The sequence below is a fragment of the Diadema antillarum genome, unplaced genomic scaffold (genome assembly GCF_040938485.1).
Source record: "Diadema antillarum isolate AM-2024a unplaced genomic scaffold, OU_Dant_1.0 seq00000847_RagTag, whole genome shotgun sequence".
In the NCBI taxonomy this organism is placed as follows: Eukaryota; Metazoa; Echinodermata; class Echinoidea; order Diadematoida; family Diadematidae; genus Diadema; species Diadema antillarum.
In genome coordinates this window covers 1,241,152-1,262,719 of record NW_027271721.1, presented here as the reverse complement: position 1 = coordinate 1,262,719, position 21,568 = coordinate 1,241,152, and the positions used below count along the sequence as shown (strand labels likewise).

At 38.4% G+C, this 21,568-nt stretch overlaps 1 protein-coding gene across 1 annotated transcript in view; it reads right to left on the bottom strand.

Moving 5' to 3' along the window:
• Positions 1–21,568, bottom strand: part of LOC139740324 (contactin-associated protein-like 2) — a 77,226-nt gene that overhangs the window by 45,953 nt on the left and 9,705 nt on the right. The window contains exon 2 of the mRNA XM_071650917.1: positions 515–637. Coding sequence (XP_071507018.1) covers positions 515–637 — 123 coding nt within the window. The remainder of the gene's footprint in view (positions 1–514; positions 638–21,568) is intronic.

Here is a 21,568-nt window from a genome sequence, read left to right as displayed (position 1 = left end):
TGCAGTTTCATGTTTCTTGTCTTGGATGATTAATGTGCATGAACACAGCAAGTGTGAATAAGCATACAGTGAAGTGATCGAATATCTGTGAAATACATGTACCTACCAAGCCCGAGTAAGGCAAGAGTGAGTGACAGACTTTTCCACTGTGGAAACATAACTCCTTATGAATCATTTGAACATACTATGTGAAAGGAGTATGTGACTACTTTTTATGCACCCTGGTAATCATGATAGTACAGTGTCAAAGTGGAACAGTGCGAGGCTGAGCAACAGCAATGTTCTTCAAATATATTTTCAGCTCTTCTTAAAATTCTGCAAGTGTAAATGCTTGATTTTTGATTGGTGTTTCACAGTAACAGCATTACTCTGTGGAGTCTAGATATTTCAAGAAAGCAAGTTCTCACAACTTGCTAATTCTGCCCCCCCCCCCCTGTTTTGCTATCTCTGGATAACACTCCAAATGTACAAGGGAGCAGCAGCAAATTGCCACTATAATGTAATCATGGCTTACCATCTCGTCGGTGGAGGCGAGCATAGCGTGGGCCGAGGCGGTCGTTCATACTGCTGGAGGCACTGATCATCCCGTCCGCAATGGCTCCAGACTCCATGCCTAGCGCTTGGTTGCACTCCGCAGCTGCAGGGGGCAAAACACCACGATGGGAGGGATGGAGAAAGAGAGGAAAGTGAGATGAAAATCAAATCTGGTCAGTTATAATTGCTCAGAGAGAGTGAAAGTGTCCTGCCTGAAGGTAGGCCTTTAATCTTACCAGCATTTCTGCGCTTGCCTTGGGCTGGCATCAGAAATATTCATATTGCACTCGTAGCAGCAAATGATGACTTTATTAGAAACATAGCATCATATACAACACTGCCTGCTTTCAGTCTTACCAACATTTCTCAATTGTAATCACATTTCTGAAAAGCACTTCTAAATTCAGGAGTTTAAAGGGAGCACTAGATTCGGACTCTGACTCGAGTGTTCCACACCAAAAATTGAGCACGAATCTCAACTGGAAAACACTGCCCAGAACATACATGGTAAAATGTGAGGTAGGAAGCATTACAGAGAAATGGGAATCAACTTTACTTTTAGATTATTAATACAACATTTACTCTTAGCATACATCATGTTTCCCAACAACATAGATAAGATTGTCTGCAAGTATAAAAATAGGTTTGATGTGCTTGAAGACAATATCAAAAGACAATAACATACACACACTCTCTTTCTCTATCTACATGTATCTGTCCTACTCTCTCAATATAAATGTTTCTTGCTGTGACTGTAATTGTAATAAACAATCTCATTGGTTTGATCTGCGGGCAATGACACTTCGTCCTCTTTCCAATTATGTCTACCAGCTATTTAAAGCAACAGAGTATAGGTCAACATACACTACACAAATTTATTTGCCTACATACGATGTACATCTGTGTATTCAAGGAGGGGGGGATAGGGTACCACGAATACTGCAGCTTCCAAAAAGGTCATAGCGCTAGTGGTAGTCAAGAGTACTATAATTCATATGCAGGGACATGAACAAAAACATAGCAAATATATGCCCATATTCATGGACCTCACATCATGCTATATATTTACATATTTAGTATTCTAGGAATTGCAAAACAACTGCTGATGCTTGATATTCTCAAGCACTTCCCACTTAGAAGCTTCAATATTTGATTATTCATTTCTGATATATATATATATATATATCACAGCCACAGCCAGCTACTGCAAACAAGAAAACATAATCAAACAATCAATAAAATATAATCAAACAACCTCGGTCGTAATATAATCTACTGACAAACAGACCATGATCGTTAGATAACCCCTCCCGGAGAAACAGAGCAGCTCTGAATCTCGACCAGCCCTTCTTTGCCGAGCCATTTATTTCTTCCCAAACATCCCGGAGATAAGCGTCCTATATTGACACCCGTCTGGGAAGACAGTTATCACCAAATTTGATTGCTTCTCACACTGTCATGAGATACTGGCCTATCTAGGTGCAGGTGAGCTTGACAGGTGAAACCCATTCTCAATATCAGATACATAAAGTACGTTACTTGAAAAAAGAACAAAGACGAAAATAACATTCCTGATATTGTAAATAAGTTCCAGGGCATGACATCTAATTTGTACTGTCTGGAATGGTGTTAAAAAACTGATAACAATTCAGCAAGAAATCTGAAAACAACATGGGGGGGAAAAAAAACGTGAAGGATTATGCCTGAAGAATAATGCCTGAAAAGATCTGAAGAATAATACGCCTGAATGCTAGTGACTTGTGCCACAAGAGGGCAGCCTTTGGATCATGTTTTAAGGTCATGTGACTGTTATAATATTGTATGTGACTATTATAATTTTGTATTTATAAAATAAGTAATCTTCTACTCTTTTTTCTTTCTTTTCTATACTTCTTTATAACAACTAGTCTCCATGGAAGACCAGTGGCACCAGAAAAGTGCAGCTGATTATGGGCTATCCAGCCGTTATCTTTCTATAATCCTACATTCTATTCTTTTTCGTATATCGATGATGTGTCACACTATTCATTTGCTACACTTTGTATGTATGTATGTTTCATTTTATGCATGATGTATCATTTTCCTTGTACCTCATGTTGTCTTTTATATCTGTATGTATGTTTATGACGGAAATAAAACAAACAAACTATGAAATCATTTCAGTAACACTATTCATTTGTTTGTTCATGCCTTTGCAAAACTCTCTATTTTCCAGCAAATTTCACGCAAAATACAGGATCCTGTATTTCTGCGCACTCTTAGGCATAGATCTCTCTCCCTCTCTGTCTCTTTCCATCTCTTTCAATCTCTGTCTGTCTCTGTCGCTCTCTCTCTCTCTCTCTCTCTCTCTCTCTATTCACGAATGTCACCTACACCTACACATTGGATGCCCTACGATGCATAAGAGTTCAATGGTGGTTTTATACCACATAGGTCGTGATGCAAATCCAAACAACAGATGCCGAATGCTATGTAACCCTACTTCCAGAGTTAGAGAGTTTATGCAGTTCTGTCTGGTTTTAGCCAGCACTGAGAGGAAATGCTCATTTTTTGCAACAAGCTTCTTTTTCTTTCATTTTGAAGTGAGAGATGCATGTTCTGACCAATTCAATGCAGAAAACATAAGTCTCTAAAATAACGAGTTTTCTGGCCTTACCAAACACACATACAAACACATGAGCGCACGCACACTTTTTTTTTCCATTTTTCAGTCATCTTTCTTTGATTTCTATGACTTCACATGACAAAGACAGTAACCTTGAATGTATAAAGACAAAACACAATCGGTAATGTCTGACACACACACACACAAATAACCTTTTCTGTTGTTTCTCTCTTTATATATATATTTTTTTCTCACTATTCAAGAGAGACTGTAAAATCACAAATCAGGAAATTGTTACAGTACTTGCCAATGGGATTGTCTTAGTGTGTTTATGTGAGCAAAAGTAAGTAAGGATATCCATAATCAGATGTGTGTTGTGCTTGTGTGTGTCTGTTAGTATGTGTGCGTGTGTGTGTATTCACCTGTAAGAAATATTCTGGTGTGAAAACAAGGCGGTTGCTCTTGAGGACACTCTGCACTCAAGTCAAGCAGACAAAAGGTGGATGAAAGCGGAGTGCTGTACTGATCAGCGCAGCACATGTCATCAGAACTGACGGTTCTACTTACAGGACTATTGATTGCAAGAACGCGCTATGTATTCCATCCCGTCCCCTCTCAATGTATGCACGCAGAGGGAAACAATGATGGTACATGCTTTCTATCAGTGGTTAAAGGCATTATTTACCACTTGCAGATGAAACAAAAACCCAGCTTTAGTGCTTCAATATATTTCTAAAATGTGAGTTAGGGAAAGAAACAACCAATGTAAATATGTTAATCAATATTCAATCAATGTTAACTATTGTTATATAAAATGTGAACAATTATATTATTAAACTTGTTTCTAGAATAAACCGTCTACAGTTAAGGTCTATGAACAAAAATAGTGATATCTCTCTATATTTCAGGCTTTAGAATTTTTTATATGGTAGGACGTTTTGTGATACAACTGACTTACACATATGCATCAACTGTGATAACTCAAAAGACTTTTTAAATCACTGCTCCCAATAGTAAACAATACGCTTTTGTACCTTTAAATTGGAAATACAATGTAGGTGCATGGGTTTGACTTTCAATGAAGGCTGGTAGGCGTAAAAGGTTATTATACTTATGAAGATATGACAGTGCCTTGCTCAATCAAGGCTATTCTCACATCAACCAGCCATTCCACACTCTCAAGTTGCCATTATGAATGGCATTCATACTTTGGCATTTCAGTCTCAATTTGCATCGCTATGCAGTCCCCCAGTCTCATTGCACACAATATCATTAACTCAGCAAGCTTCAAACACACACTCAAATATTTAAAGGCCTACTGATGCAGCTATATAAAAAGGTTCACCTCAGGAAGTCAGTCATATAATTGGATGCAGAAAGAAAGAAAAACTCCATAACTGAGTTCAAATGAGTGCAGTTTTAAGTTTTACGCTTACATAAATGAGGCTATGGCAGTTAGTAGTAGATTAAATACCCAGTAGTGTGAAAATTCATGTGCATTGAAGCGTACGCTCATCGGTAACGGTTGACTCCAGTCGCGATCCTTCGGCTGTGTGTGCACAACATAGAGACCAGTGATAAACCTTTAGGCCTACACAATTTATTACGGGATTCTCTAATAAGCCAGTTCGGAGATAGCTCATGTGCACATGGGTACAAATGACCTTTCATTTTTCTCAGTTGGTTAGGCACTTCACTCAATTTAAAGCGACATAATGCAGCAGCTTGCCCAACATAGCAATTTATGGAACTCGTATTCTAACAAAGAATGAACCTGTGTAGATGAAGTGACCAGAATGGTTCGTCAATCAACACTTTGGGAAGCATCCATTTCATTGTGCTGTTTTGAATACATTAACAAACTTTTTCTGTTTAACATTGCCAAATACCAGGCTTGCTGTCAGGTGGATGTACTGGCAGGCACCATTTATATGGATTACATGAATAATCATAACATCACAAATGCTTATCTCAGTGAAATTAAAAACCAACCTGTCTCTCAGTACAAATGACCTTTTTCTGCTCATGCTCAAACTGGAACCCTGAACTGGCTTTATCTGAGCTGGGCCAGCCTTCCCACTCCATGGCATTCCCACACTATCGGGTCTTTAAAATAATCGTTTTTGAACAAACATGCCCATGGCTTTGTATAAGATACAGTATGAAGATGGACTATGATAAGAAGTTTGAATTACTATTTAGTACATTTATTTCTTATGATTTTTAACAAAAAAAAAAGAGAAAAGGACTAGAACTATGAGTCTTTATTTACAGGTGTATATTCCATTAATACTCATGAGCTCAAGCACAGACAGTAATCAAAGCAAGTGCACAGATGTTTAAACTATTGTACACCCAATAATTACATCAGCCATTTTCTCTACTTGCGAAGAACTACACCAAAATCAGTTTACAATTACATAGTTCTGCAAGTCAGGAAGCAAGACAGCATTGACTCTGTATGCTGTACAGCAACTACCTTTCAGGTTCTAAATTGACAGTGTATATTTGTGGGCCCATCAAATCATTTTATGCAATAACACTGTTCGTTATGAGCCACTCAAATTGACCTCTCTGGAAGCATTAATTTCAAAAGGGTATTCTCCAGCTTTAGTCCAATATACTTCACCATTCTCTAGCTAGGACAGATAACACTGTCTGACCCCAGGCAGAGCCAAACAGTACTATAACAAGAAGAGCAAAGGCTATCTAGCCCCGAGTCAAGGATATGCAGGTAATCTATGATGGGACTTTGTCACAGGTCACTGAATGACTTCAACAATCTCCTCACTCTGCTTTTATTGCTGAAATCAGATTTTCTTCCAGCAATCATGCTGCCGAGCACTGATGCCAACCGGGAAATGAAGTCTATTTTATAGATACTTTAAAGAAAACAAATGTAAGCGGGTAGTGACCAACAAACCACAGAAAGAGTTGCATAATCTGTATCATGATAAAGTACTCTGAAATTCATACTGACATAAAGACCAAGAAAATAAGAAGTACATGTAGGAAGGAATTTTTGTGACGGTTAACGTCTGCAAAAACAATGCAAACAACATAATTTTGCCGTCTGCAAAAACAAGGCAAACAACATGATTTTGCATACTCTGTGTGCTATAAAACCATAAATATTCGTGGCATTATTTATTTTTTTTTTTTTACAGTCTTTTGTGCGGCATGAAATTTTCACAAAATGCCACTGGCATTCAATGCATATTTACAAATTTGTGGTGTAGAATAGAACTTTCACATGCATTTTTAATTTCGCTAATTGGCTCCTTGCAAAATTTGCAAAAATTTTCATGCACACGGAAATTTCTGGTACTACAGTATGCAGACAGAGAGCTGAGAATTGCCTTTGATGTGCCTACTGTTTGTGGCAATGTGCCACTGGTATTCTCAGGAAAGAACCATTAATCAGATTTCTACCTAGAGGGTCAGCCCTGGCAAGTCAATGCTCTCTTGGTTTCTGGTGATGTCAATTGTGGTACAGAGTTGAGGTGCACAGCCTTTCGCCCTCATCAACATAAGATATGAACTGAGCGAGACCCGTCCTAGCTGCAGAGAGACCAATATCCTGTTTTCACGAGGTCTTCAAGAGCCCTCATTCAAAACTGGTGATGTCCATGTCCAGAGGAAGCTGAGCTATGCAGCATTAAATGCCAATTCTCTGTCTTCAATTTGTGAGAATGAATCGAAACAGTCCTCTGGGATGGCACATTTGGAAGATAGGCAAACGAGCGATTGCAACAACAAACAACAACAACAAACAGTTAAAGAAGAGCACAGAATCACATCTCAAGAGTGTACTACATAACTCTTTTTGGTCTGTATAGCATCTTCAACAACTACATACTTTCTTCAAATTTGAAAATTAATCTCCTCAACAAAATCTTGTGGTTTCAGTCACTTCATGCAGATTCTGGAATTAACTGAGACCTTGTCAATCTCTTGGTTTTAATGACACTGCCTAACAACTGCTGGGAACAAAGTTAATCTACAAATTGGAACAAACTGCAACACCTTTAATTTCCCCGGAGAGTATGTGCAATGTCTTTCTGTATTGATTACATATGCTCAGCTGAGGTGATATTCACTCTCCTGCACCATACAAAAAAAAAAAAGCAAACTACTTAATTCAATATTTGGCAAGTGTGCTGGCAACAGTTAAATTCATCAGGAAAGGTTGTAAAGCAGCAGACCACGTTACAAGACTACTTTCATGCATGCTTCACTTTACAGTATGTCATCCATGACAACTTCCAAGTTGGCTTTAGTTATTCATGAGTCTTGCTCAACTTAACAAACTATTAATTCATTGCAATCAATTTGAGCTACAGAAATATCATAAGCAGAGGCTGTACATGTACCTCATCACTTGCCTATCAGTTGGAAATATCTGGTTACAGTTGATCTGTCTGATGAAGTTTTCACGTCTTTTGCAAAAGCACAAGGGCAGAATGTGTACTGAAGAACACCTCTAACATTACACCACTAGGGAACAATTCTAAAGCATTTCAACGCTGAAACACAAAGCAAGTAGATTTGTTTTCTGTATACCATGAGGCAGTGTCATTCTTTCATCTCAATGTCTCTGCATTTCATGCAAATGTGCTGATCTACAATTCCACTTTACACCCCAAATGATGCTGTATCACCTTGCCTCATATTCAGAAACCTGTGTAAAGTGAGAGTAAGCTCTCCCTCTGGGTCATATGAGGGGGGGGGGGGATAGAGTGAGAGACGGAGAGTGAGATTGAGAACTTCACTTTACTTTACGCATCGCAGCCAGCTTGACGGAATCGCAATTCAAATGAATCGTCAGCAGAAGCGCCGTCACAAATGTCATCATGGTATGACAATGAGATGTTCGAATCTTGGGGAGGGAAAAGAGCAAAGGGCTGTTTGATGGGAACGGATTACGGCTACATCATCTGCGCTTACACACACACAATGCCTCTCGTGCTTTGGCAGGAATCAACCCAGGCAGTAGGAAGGAGGTTCAGAGATAGTTATGTCAAGACGGAGAAAAACCAGCCCTGGAGGCATCTGTGTACCCAGTGATGCACTGGTGGTAGCAGTGAATGTGCATTCTTCCCATTCAGGAGAACTGACTAGGGCTATAAAAAGATGAACTCCTTAGCAGAGGAAACATCATCTCCCCCTCCCTCTCTTTCTCTCTCTATTTATATGTTTCTGTCTATCTATCATCTATTTCTATCTAGATCTATCAACCTATCTCTATCCTAATATATTTATCTATATATAAAAATATCTATCTACAAATTACATTGTACATTATGTATATTAGTATTATCTCCATCTATATTGCATACATGTATTTGTAATCTTTTGATAATGATAATAATAATAATAATAATTGCATTTATATGGTGCTTCATACTGATGTTTCTAAGCGCACTTTGCTACTCATACAAATAGATTAGAAAACACAATAACATTAACAAAATCAGCGTTAACAGTAACAAAAGAAGAAGAAAGAAAAGAAAAGAAAAGAAAAATACATGTGATACAATGGTACAATAATTGATAACTGTGTGCGCCTCCAGAAAAAAAAAATAATTTCTATTTTCATCTCTGTCCTGTGATTTTCTCTCTGCATATTTGTATTTCATTCCTTCCTCATTACTTTTCTCAGTTTAACAACTTCCTCTTTGTGTCAAATGTTAACTGATTTGAATTGCTACCAGCCGACAAAATTGCATTCATAAGTCCTCATATGTCCCAAATGTAGATTTCATAGCACACTCTTTTAGTGTGCCTGAATAAGAAAAAAACTGTGAAGCCATGATGGAGACAGCATGTGAATTTACAACTCAATTTATTTGAAACATTACCCAGTTTATGATAAATCAATGTGCCTCTATGGGATGGAGGGTACAGTACATCATAAAATTGTATGATGTAGGACTTTCAAGAGAACTCAGCACGGCTACAATCAAATTGGAAATGATCATTTCCGGCCGACTGAATGTTGTCAGCTGACGGCTTTTGCCACCTCGAAGATACTGTTTCTCTCAGCAGCATGGGGTGCATATCAAACTAGCATGTGTACAAAGCTCAGACCGTTTCACTAACAAACAAGCGGCAATGTATTTCCTGGCATCGCTCGCCTGCGTTGGATTCAATCATGGGCTTGTAATCAAATTACAGGTATTCCATACCGGCACCTTCCGGGCAACAAGAGTTGCTTGGAATGGGCCTCAAGTCTTTCAGTCCTGTTGGCAAAATGTCTGTATACAAAATTAAAGGCATTATAGGATTGTGGTGCAGAGAGGGTTAAGGTGCACAGTGCTACGCATCCCTCATCCCACATTTTACCTTTTCACCCATTTGTCGCTCTGAGCGTGAGATATTTTACAATCACATCCAAACCAAAATTGTTCTTGGTCATGCTAACCATGTTGTTATACTCAACCTAATACTCAATTCAGGCAGTAATTTCACTGATAGTGTTTCAAAGCCACATACAAACCCATGACACCTCTTCACTACTAATAATTTCCACTTTGCTGGCCTTCATATCACCAGACTGTTTACAAATACATGGATCAGGGAAATGAAAAGATGATCCAGGCATGATAAAGCCACTTGGTAATGTACAACCAAGGACAGCAATGTGCATATTTCATAAGTTCTCCACTTAATAGTACATGGAATATCCAAATTCCTGCTATCATATTGTCCTCAGAAAATACTTTATATCAAGAAAAAAAGATGCAGTAATTATGATAGAGTGTATAGGTGCACAAGTCTTCTTCTAATTCTATCATTTCGTTCTTTTTTTTTATTTGCTAGCATGCTCACATGTAATATATGAAATGACATATTTTCGATTGATAACTTTTTTTAAGGACAATTTCATTGACGGAACACCATGCCTACCATACCATGCCATACACAATGTTACAGATTCTATAATCATGAAGGTTATAGAGATCAAAGTCATTCATTAACATAACAGTCAAAAGGAAAATAAATATATATATATATTTTTTTTTTTTTGGGGGGGGGAGGTGTGGAGGGCAGTATCATACAAAAAAAAAAAGTTTACCATGTCAAAAAAAATTATGTAACTTACGACCACTCAAATATTAGGAGTATCACTTAAGTGTGATGTACAATGGGCACGTCAAGCATGTCATCCTGCCCTAGGACTGTAATAGACACTAGTACTGTAGTAGGACATTCAGACACATTGAGTTATTGTAAATATACCCATACACCCATACACCCATATACATGTATGACGTATTGCTTGAGACCATTTACACACAAAATCCTGATAATAGGATAATTGTGTAGCAGCATCAAACCCCATGCACTGTCATCATCCACGGTATTCTTCATGTTCAGTCAATGGCCTGAATTCACGAAGGTGGTACAAATGAAACCATGGTTTAAACCATGGAGCGCCATGTGTCACACGGAATATTTCGTTACGAAATTGGTCATTTCGTCGACAAAATGACCGTTTCATTAACGAAATTATCATTTCGTGGACGAAATGTTCATTTAATACAAAATGTTGTGATTTCGTTACAAAATAATCATTTCATCGACGAAATGACTGATTTCATAACGAAATGCTCCATGCGACACTTGGTGCTCCACGGTTTTTGTCCATGGTTTAAACCATGGTTTCATTTGTACCACCTTCGTGAATTCGGGCCATTAAGTCTAAATCTAAGGTACAGAATTTGCTTGATAATCTTACTACAGGGAAACAAAAAAAGTGACAATGATTTCCCAATTGATCAAAAGAGATTTCAAGACATGAATATATCAAGTATTAAAAGAGAATAAAAAAATTACGCAGTGCGTAACATATGTCCCCGCCGGAAGTAGCATTTTGTAACAAAATGTGCAATATAGGTAAAAAATCAAGGTCAAAGGTCAAAGAAGTCAAAGGTCAAAATTCTGTGTAGAAGTTTTGAAGCCCTCACCTAGTGCCATCACATAAAGCAAATGGAATCGAAATTGGGTTAGAAATGGCGAAGGAGTAGCATTTTGTAGCCAATGTACAATATAGGTCAAAAATCAAGGTCAAAGGTCAAAGAAGACAAAGGTCAAAATTCTGTGTAGAAGTTTTGAAGCCCTCACCTAGTGCTATCACATAAAGCAAACGGAATCGAAATCGGGTTAGAAATGGCGAAGGAGTAGCATTCTGTAGCAAAATGCACAATATAGGTCAAAAATCAAGGTCAAAGGTCAAAGAAGTCAAAGGTCAAAATTCTGTGTAGAAGTTTTGAAGCCCTCAACTAGTGCCATCATATAAAGCAAACGGAATCGAAATCGGGTTAAAAATGGCGAAGGAGTAGCATTTCGTAGCAAAATGTACAATATAGGTCAAAAATCAAGGTCAAAGGTCAAAGAAGTCAAAGGTCAAAATTCTGTGTAGAAGTTTTGAAGCCCTCACCTAGTGCCATCACATAAAGCAAACGGAATCGAAATCGGGTTAGAAATGGCGAAGGAGTAGCATTTTGTAGCAAAATGTACAATATAGGTCAAAAAATCAAGGTCAAAGGTCAAAGAAGTCAAAGGTCAAAATTCTGTGTAGAAGTTTTGAAGCCCTCACCTAGCGCCATCACATAAAGCAAACGGAATCGAAATCGGGTTAGAAATGGCGAAGGAGTAGCATTTTGTAGCAAAATGTACAATATAGGTCAAAGGTCAAGGTCAAAGGTCACGACTGAAATTCTGTGTAGAAGTTTCAAAGCTCCCATGTAGTGCTATCATATAAAGCAAACAGAATCAAAATTGGCTCATAAATGACAGAGAAGTAGCAAATTGAAGATTTTGATCACACACGGACGCACACACGGACACACGGACACACGGACACACGGACGGACGGACGGACAGACGGACGGACACACGGACACACACACGTACGGAGCCCGTTTCATAGTCCCCTGCTCGAACTCGTTCGGCGGGGACAAAAAAAGTTATGTGGTAATTTGTATGCTTGATTGTATGTTTTGCTTCTGAATCATATCATGAAATCAAAAGTACAAAGGTAATATCAATGCACAAATGAAACTGGGGATTGAGCAAATTCAGCCATATTAACAAAAAGTAGCTGTTCCTGATTCTAAAGGGTCCTTTCCTTTAATAATATCAGCTGCTACAATAACGGACGAGTTAGCAACAATGCTGGCTGAATATGTTCATGATGTTTGGTTGTCATGCCACTGATCAAAACTACCTGTTGGTGCAAGGAAGAAATAACTGTGTGCTTTGTCTACATACACCTGCCTTGCGACATGAAATGTAAACATTGAAGTAATTTAAATTTCACCAGGGAAGCGATTCATGCTCCGGCCCGATCAATATCTGTCTGTTTCCATACAGAGTGACAGAAAAGCAATTCACACTTTTAGAAGCTACTACACATAGACAGCTTTACTGACATATTTTAAATGTTATGCTGCTTCACAAGACAGGTATCTGCTGAAAACCAGGACGTGCACCATGAGGCTTGCCCAACATACCAATAACTAATGCGTGCACTCTGAATGTCAATACTGGTAGTTGAAATGCATGTGGTAAGACCATGTGAATTGAATGGATAATTGGGTCTGTGAGGGATGATATACACTGATATACAAAGTATGTGATTGTATGCGATTATAATTTCTTTTCAAGAGAAGTATTGACAAAGCAAGTAAAAATATCACATTACACATCCTTGTTGAAGAAAAAAAAATATATACATAGCATTTCAATAGTCTCCTTAAAAAAAAAATCAGGGTAAAAAATAAACATATTTCTACCATACCAAAATATCAAACATCTACTTCATTTCTGGCAGACAGATAAATGTGAAAAGTTGGGAATGAACCTTTTTGTGGAAGGCAAAATACATTAGGAGGAGAGGACAGGTATATTATTATCAGAAGTGTCTGCATGCAAACAAGACAACAATTTGTCCTTTCCATTTCATGCGTTGCAGCTTATTATCAATCTGTGCCAATATTGGACCTGGATTATTATTTTGTGTTAGCAAGCACAGGATGATAGCCACTGGAACAGAACAAAATTTCACCACAATTTTGCATTCATCCCAGCACAAATCAAAAAAAATTTTTTTTTTTTAGTCTGTAATTTGTCGATCACTGCAATCGTATCTTTCAAATATTACAAGCTTCTGGTACAAGTGGTTTGCCAATCAGGCGACTGAGCACTGATTTTGGTTCCCTGAGGTGAGTGACCGAGCAAACAGCCATTTTGCTGAATGATTTTTTTTTTTTTTTCAAAATCCAATTCAGAACTCTTTCCTCCAGGGCTTGCACACACTCCAATTATTGGAGTGCTCTGCTTTATAGTGGAGATCACTGCCTTCATCTCATTGTACTCACAAGGTCACCACTGATATCTTCAAATCTGTTACCTTCTGGTATACAAAAGACACGTTCCAAAACAGATGTGCACAAGGAAAATACATCCCTCACCGAGCCAAAGTTATGCTACCACTGGGATTACAATCTCCACTGTCATTCTATTTACAATTCATAGAAGATGTTCTTTACTGCAGGAGCTTCCTGCTATTAAGAACTTCATCTCAGGCATACACTACCGTGTACATGCAGGGTAGTCCTCAAGTGGCTTTTAAAGCATTGCAGTGGCATGCTAAAACTCAAATTTAACATCCCCCAAAATATGAACACATAAAGTACCATGGCAGCAACTGAAACAATGTGGAAAGGAAAATTCCAACAACCTATCTCAGCCCATTTCCTTGACATTCAATCAGCCGATTCATGCATATTACAGTGAGGTGATCAAAATTTGCACTATATCCAGAGATATTCATATTTATACAGGATTGTCAGCCTGACATTTAGTGTTTCCTAGCAGTCTGCACCAAAATCCATCATCATGCATCTGCCCCTGAAAAGGCAAAAGAAAATTGGGTCTGCTACATGACATTTAAAATGTTCCCTGATATGACATGTACTTCATGTAACTTTGCTTTAATACAAGAAATGTTTAGAGTGTTTTACTCCTTGTAGACAGTAAAATCTGAGTGCCATCTAGTGCACATTTCACCAAAAACAAAAATAAAAAAAGAATTGATGTATGCAAAATGATACTATGCTTTGAATCAAATTTAAGGAGTCTGCACGGTGAGACTAAAAAATTCAAAAGGTAAAAGACAATCGGGTTTGCTACATGACATTTAAAATGTATGGCATATACGTCATGTAACTTTGCTTTTTTTACACAAGAAATGTTTGAAGCGTTTTACTTCTTGTGGCGGTAAAATCGGAGTGTTTTCTAGTGCGCATTTCTCACTGAAATCTATGCATGCAAACTGCTAATCCCTATGCTAATCCCTATGCTAATCAACTTTAAGGGGTCTGACAGTGAGACTACAAAATTCATACTTGAAAACTTTCATGGTGCAAGGGCACAAGGGACTCCTCAGTGACTAGCTGATATGTTGAAGTCACGCTAAGCACACACTAGATAGCTAATTAGTGTAATGAAGCTCAAATGTTACAGCATACAAACTGTGGATGATTCACCAAATCACCTTGTCTTCATGGAAAACATGCTATAATAGATTGATGCATCATTTATTGATTGCAAACTACACTGTTTTATTAAATTTCATACAACCTTGAGCAAAGATGGACACTGTAACATATATAATTAATCTTCACAGCCATGCATCATGGAAGAATTTCATTAAGGCAATATGTCTGAGCCATGTAAGTGTGTTTGGAATAATGTTATAATTCCCAAACTCATTCCTTACTGGATATGACTGAAGAAAAAAAAATAAGATGGTTGCAGATTGTCTAGTATGCTTTGTTTTGTCCTCTGACTCTAAAGTGTGAGTCTGTTGTATCATGTTCATCGTTTTCCGCTACATTGTAGGCTTTATGGGACTGAACTTATGGATATCCATTAATAATCTGTTGAAGAAGCAGCCATAATCCTAGGTTTGCATCACATGGCTTTTCATACCTTGTACCTGTTGCATGATGACAGTGAAGAGAGGCTCCACCATGCACTGGTTTCTATTCCTCTACAGGAATAACAGTACTGTACATGAAAAGATCCAGGAGAAGTTTTTCTACAAAGGCATGGGACAGGTAAAAGCTATGTGACCACAGATAGCCAAAATGGACAAGAGCATAATGATTTGCTCATTTTTACATACATGTAACTATGATCTCATTGAAAAAGTATAATGCCACTTTGTCACATATACTCCTCATTGAAATATATTTTCCTCATTGAGGTACAAATATGTGTGTGTATGTACTATATGTGTGTGTGTGTGTGTGTGTGTGTGTGTGTGAGACCTACAAATACCGACATGCAATTGGTCAAAATGCTGTCACATGACCATCATCTTCCCACGAGGATCTCAAATGTTATGTTCCACCTCTGGTAAGTCAATTTCTATCTGTCTCTTTGATTCTACCTGTTGTAACCCCTCCTACTAACTCCAAGTTCAAACTCTCCATTAATAGCGCAGCCGTTTCAGATAATATCATATGAAATGCATCACATGAGCTAAAGTGCATGTTCTATTGTATGGTGCTGGCTGCAATGTTACAAAGTACACCCGCCCTGTGCTACAGAGCATTACGTGTAATTTGATGATTCTATTAGTAATTTGACAAGTCTGTATCTACTCTCACTGCATACAGTCTAAGCTCAAGGGCATACTAATCAAGAGCAAAGCTGTATTAAACAGCAGCACCCATTGCCAAACTCCCGCCCTCTCTCAGCATGGTGTGCTATTAAAACACATTCACTTCAAGTATGTATGGGAGTGTACAGGGGCATTGTTGCTCAGAATTCTGAAAATTAGTCTGAATAAATTATCAAAAGGCTAGTGTAATCAAATTTCAATCATTGTATCTGGATCCACACGCATGGAGCAGTATACCCTTCAAATTCAAGAATTCCAATAGTTATTCAAGCAAACGGCATCACTGAAATTTCACAAAAACAGACATGGAATCATAAAAGATGTAGAATTTTGATTAATTCCCATGTTTTTCAGGTAACAGTAATAGTACATACTGGTGGAATATGGATAATATGCAAATTAGCTGAAGTAAAACAGTCATGACTTACACGTCTCCCTTTGGTTTTTATGCAGGTATGTTTCTACGTTTTGGATCAATGATTGAGTAATTATGTGCAACCACTTTCTCTGAAGACTCAGCATTGTGGGCTTAATTCAACAAATACAGTTGTAAGTCATTCAACGCAAAGAACAAACTTTGCAAAGAGCAAACTTGTTGCTGTTTAATTTCACGTAAAGCAAAACAATTTGTGAAGATTTCCATGTCATTCACTGGTAAACTTATGTGATGCTTCCATCCCCTCATCAAGTTTGCCTGATATACGTATGTACAGAGTAAGTGGTTGTGACTAAAATACTTGCTAAATATGTCTAGCGAAAACACAGAAACTTTGAAGTCTTATAAATTTCTTATTCAGTTTTCGACGAAAAATCTACCTCTTTATGTGTCTGATTCTACTATAATTGTAAAAGCCTAGTCGAACAAGCACTTTAAAGTCACAGTCGTCGGTACATCACACATTCACTGAACAATCTACTTCAGGGGTGGGGGTGGGAAAAAGGAGCAGGAATAGCAGCATTCTTATTATAATCATGCTTTGGACGCAGATTATAATTAGGTAGGGTGCTAACAGCAGTGGCATGCCATTATGATTAAAACTTGACTCTGGTGACGATCAAGTCCATTTACCGCCGAGTGCCAGGGCAGAAGATTACAAGACGCGTTCATCTCGGTGAATATTGCACACCGTCTGCACCGTGAATGCTAAGCACTTTTGGACAGGTGGCGCGGCGGTGGCGCACAGCAAAGAATTCTACTTTCCAAAAAATGAGCTCCGCTTGCGGGGCGGATTCCCTAGAAAGAGGACAAACACGTACATAGCTCGAGGGAGTTAACTGACTATGACAGAGATTTACAAGATTAATGGTCGGGGACCATAGAGCACACTCTAGAGGGGGGACGATAACCTCCAGACGTGCCCATCCACACTGTGAGAATGCAATCGCCGTGGCTGAGCATGGTGCCAAATTATTTGGCATGTCATGCTTCACAAAATATGAGAAGATGCTCTATTTCAGAGAGAAATCCAGCATGTTGTCTCATATACATTCAGACATAGCACCATTTCTTCACACAATGCCATCTTTTCTTTGTCTCTTCCCAAATATAATAAATTCCTTTTTTTCTCTCTTCTTTCTGTTGTTATTTTCTTTCGTGTTTTTATCACAAGTAGGTTTTAGTTTTATCCCTGACACGTGATATGACTAGATAGAATTGGTTAACATAGATTCTCTTGATTTTTGTTCTCCTCCTTTTGTGACACTAATCGTGTGATTGCAATGGTTACTTTGAATGTGACATCTTTACATGAAAACATCTGATTTTTCTTTTTAATACATTCACTCAATTCTCAAACCAACACTACTCATTAGGCTGCGTTCACATAGAAGTATACTATTCGGGTATTCGGGGCTCGTTTTCGAGGGCACGCAAATAGCTTGAATCGAACGATAGGATTTCCTATTAAACACCGGTTCACATAAGAGGGCACTATTTGAAAGTACCGAATAGCATAGAATAGTATAGCATGGTGGGAATCGAGCTTGTTCGATTTTCTTGCAGCGTATACCATCTCTCGTTTATGAAATAATGACAATTTTGGTCTGAATTAGCCCTTTAGCAAAAATAAGCATGTAGACTGACATTCTGATGCAGTTTAGAAATTGTTAACAAGATTTGCTGGGATGTAGGAGGAAGAAATCCTCACTGCATGGGATGGTGAGTTGATGGTGCGGGTGATAGTGTACTGGGTGCCCGAATAGCGAATAGCGAATAGCGAATACCCTATACTTCTATGTAAACGCAGCCTAAGGGACAGCATGATCATCTTGTATAAAAACAAGCATTTTGAACAGTGGCTTTTATTTGTCTATTATTTTGTTCATAATTTCAAAATCATGAATTTTGAGAGTGTGATTTGTCCAATGTTACATTTTACATCAATAATGTACATAGCTATGTTGTATGCTGTAAAAGTTGTTATTTCAGCAATGATTCAATATTTCCCAAATTTTGAGAATCACTATTGGGCCGTGAATTTAACAACACACAAAAATATCACGAACGGACAGGCATTAGTGACTTACAAATTGTACGTGTACAATAGCCTCGGTGTTAAATCAAGAAAACAATATCTTGTGGAACTGTCTGTGACCTCCTCATTCGTGAAAATATCTGTACATGAAAATAACAGCTTTTACAGCATCACAGGGAAAGTTTTAAATGTTTTAAATGTCACCAGAATATGGTTCCAACAGTATCTCAAATTCAATTTAATCACACTATATTCCTGCCACTACCACCATTTCCTGGTACACATTTTTCCACGATGTGATTGTTGTTGAACACATGTCTGTGTCTTTACTTTTTTTTGTGCAACACAGATCAGCGAACTAGTAGTCACAATAAAATCAACCCTTGGTGTACAATTGTATACAATGCTGGATACCATACATAAAAGAATAAATCCTTGGCTTAGAGCTATGGAGAATGAGTAAATGTCACCTGTGCGTAGCCTTTTGTAAACCTTTGACATCTACAGAGCAAAACACGTATTTACAGGATGAAGCACACAGACAATTATTCAGTCTCTTCAAAGAATTGAAAGAAAAGGGGGGGGGGGGGGGGAGGACCAGAACCATTCATGGGACTGGTATGCCATTAGCTCCAATGCACAATGGTTCACCTCATATCACACCATACACATGAGTAAGGGAGCTGAGTATGTACAGCCCGCAGCTGAACAGAGTCCTTCTCATTGTGCGTGTGCACTGTTACAGAATGCTTTCAGCCATTCAAACGCCCCATCTGAAGGCACACAATACTTGCCACACAAGCTTTCCCCATGCTGTTCTCATATACACAAAGGCATCCAAAATGAAGCACTCTGAGTAGCCAGTTACTTTGGGGACTCTTAATTCATTTGGCTGACATTTTTTTTTCTCCTTTCCTCTTTTAACCTAGAGAAGGAGATAAATTATTTTTCATCTATTGACAGAGTTCATCCAGCGATTGGAAGTTCAAGCACAGGGCATACACTGGGTTGAGGGGCGAGTGGAATGTGTGCTATGGCTACATCAATATGTAGGTGAACAAGGCATTGATTAATCACTCGGATGCATCAATTACTACGAGCTGACAAAATGCTCCTTACATTGTACCTATCACTCCAATACACGATGCACATATCTTCACTTTTGGTTTGGACAAGTTTGGTACACATACCGGTATTCTACGCAGATATTTTAACTTTTGTCCATTTATATGTACCTGGTACTGGTACCCAGTTGAATTTGGTTGATACACATCTATGGATGCATTTTAATAAAAAGGTAATTCTAATTTTTTTCCTATCCATTCTGGTAATCCTAAAATAGCCACCTAGATGAATTTAAAACTGTAGAGAAATGTGCTGAATTTTCCTAAATTACCCCTTTAAATACTTGATCACAAATTTGAATGTTGCGTATTTTAGACACTACATAAAGATATCCCAGCTATTCATGTGCACCTAATGGGATGCTGCATTAGCCAACTCCTTCTCAAGCTAGCAGTAAAAGCAAGGAGCTATTTAGGAGCTTCTATGTGTCATATATACCGGTGTATATCCCCATATACTCAAAAGGGCTTTTTACACTTTTACATTTTTGCTTAGTCCCGTACCAACGGTGGGGCTAAAGGGGGGGCCTTAGCCCCACCGTTGGTACGGGACTATTCTTAGCCTACTTTCTGTTTACACTCGTTTTTGCCAAAGTGGGTTAGCCCCACCGATAGTCCAGTACTATCTGGCCCTGCAAAATAGCAGGGTTAGCACCGCAAATGCGGTGCCAAGCAAGTGAGTGTAAACAGAACGAAAAAATAATCCGGGGCTAAGCGACGGAGACGAAGTCCAACCCCCACTGACCAATCAGAATTAAGTAATTAAGTAATCAAGTGCTGCTGGTGCGTGCGTGTACGTGTACAGTGCACAGCGTAATCATGAATATTCATGTGGTTTGGAAAGTCCGGGGCTAAGAAATACGAGTGTAAAAAGGTCAGTTTTCTCCTTAGCCCCGGACAAGAGATAGTACGGGACCAATTGGCCAGTGTAAAAAGCTGAAAAAATTGGTACTGGACTAACGATAGTCCTGGGTCAGAGAAAGTCCGGGGTTAAGAAACACAAGTGTAAAAAGGGCTATAGATTCCTTCAACGAAACAAATGCTATTAATGTGTTATACTTCTAATTGAAAATAAAGACATAATCTTCTTAAATTTAGATGCAAACTTGCCCATAAGAGTGCAGTTTTCAAGCCTTTGGACTACATTTATTTCATGGGACCTTAGACTATAATTAGTGATTATGTGGCTCATAAACAGAACCATGAAATCAACCATTCCAAAAAAAAGTATTATAATGCACAAACCAGGAGTCATTAACTCTGTCATTAACCTGAGAGGACAGACTGATTTTGCTACAAAACGCATTTCCCATAGACACTTGCCTGATTATACTCGGGACCCATCCTCAATGGGTTAAGAACCTCATCTTGAAGACTCACAGTCACACTACAACCAAATGAAACGGAAACTTCAAGTACAGTGTACATCATTCATCAGCCTGTTCAAAGAATACATCATTAACTCTAGTAACGACTCACACTAAAATCACTTTGAGCTTTTGCCTACACGTGCATAATGTACGTGTACCTTTCCATGTCAAGCACTAGCACTTTCCATACTGTTGACTGCACAATTTGATAGCATGAATGACTCTAGTGATTAATCGGAGTCTTTTGAGGTTGGTGACCTGCTGAACCACATTCACTGCACACATCATACTCTGGAATCTCACCTACAATACACTTTTTATATCGGTTCCGTGACATGCGTGCAATAATCAATACTGAGTAGCTTTGAGTATGGATAGACTGAGGCATAGGGGCAGTGTTTTATCATGCACAGGCAGATAAAATGAAATCATAAGGGAAGGGGGGGGGGGGCTTGGCCCTGCTGCCTCAGATGAGAGGTGTAAAATGCAACCACGCATAGCAATCAGATTAGATTGTAGAATGAAATGTACATAATTTTCTTGCAACAACCAAGTAAAAAAAAAAAACAGCAACAACAAGACAGACAGACTCGTCTCTAATGATACAGTGCTATCTGAGCATGAATGCACAATTCTGTCTGTCACTGAAATTTTCATTCTATTTCCAGCAAGCCAGTGAAACCTATTTTGAGAAATCCAACAATTTCAAAATTTGTATTCAGGGTGTGATAATCATGGCAGGTTGTTGACACAATGACATTCAA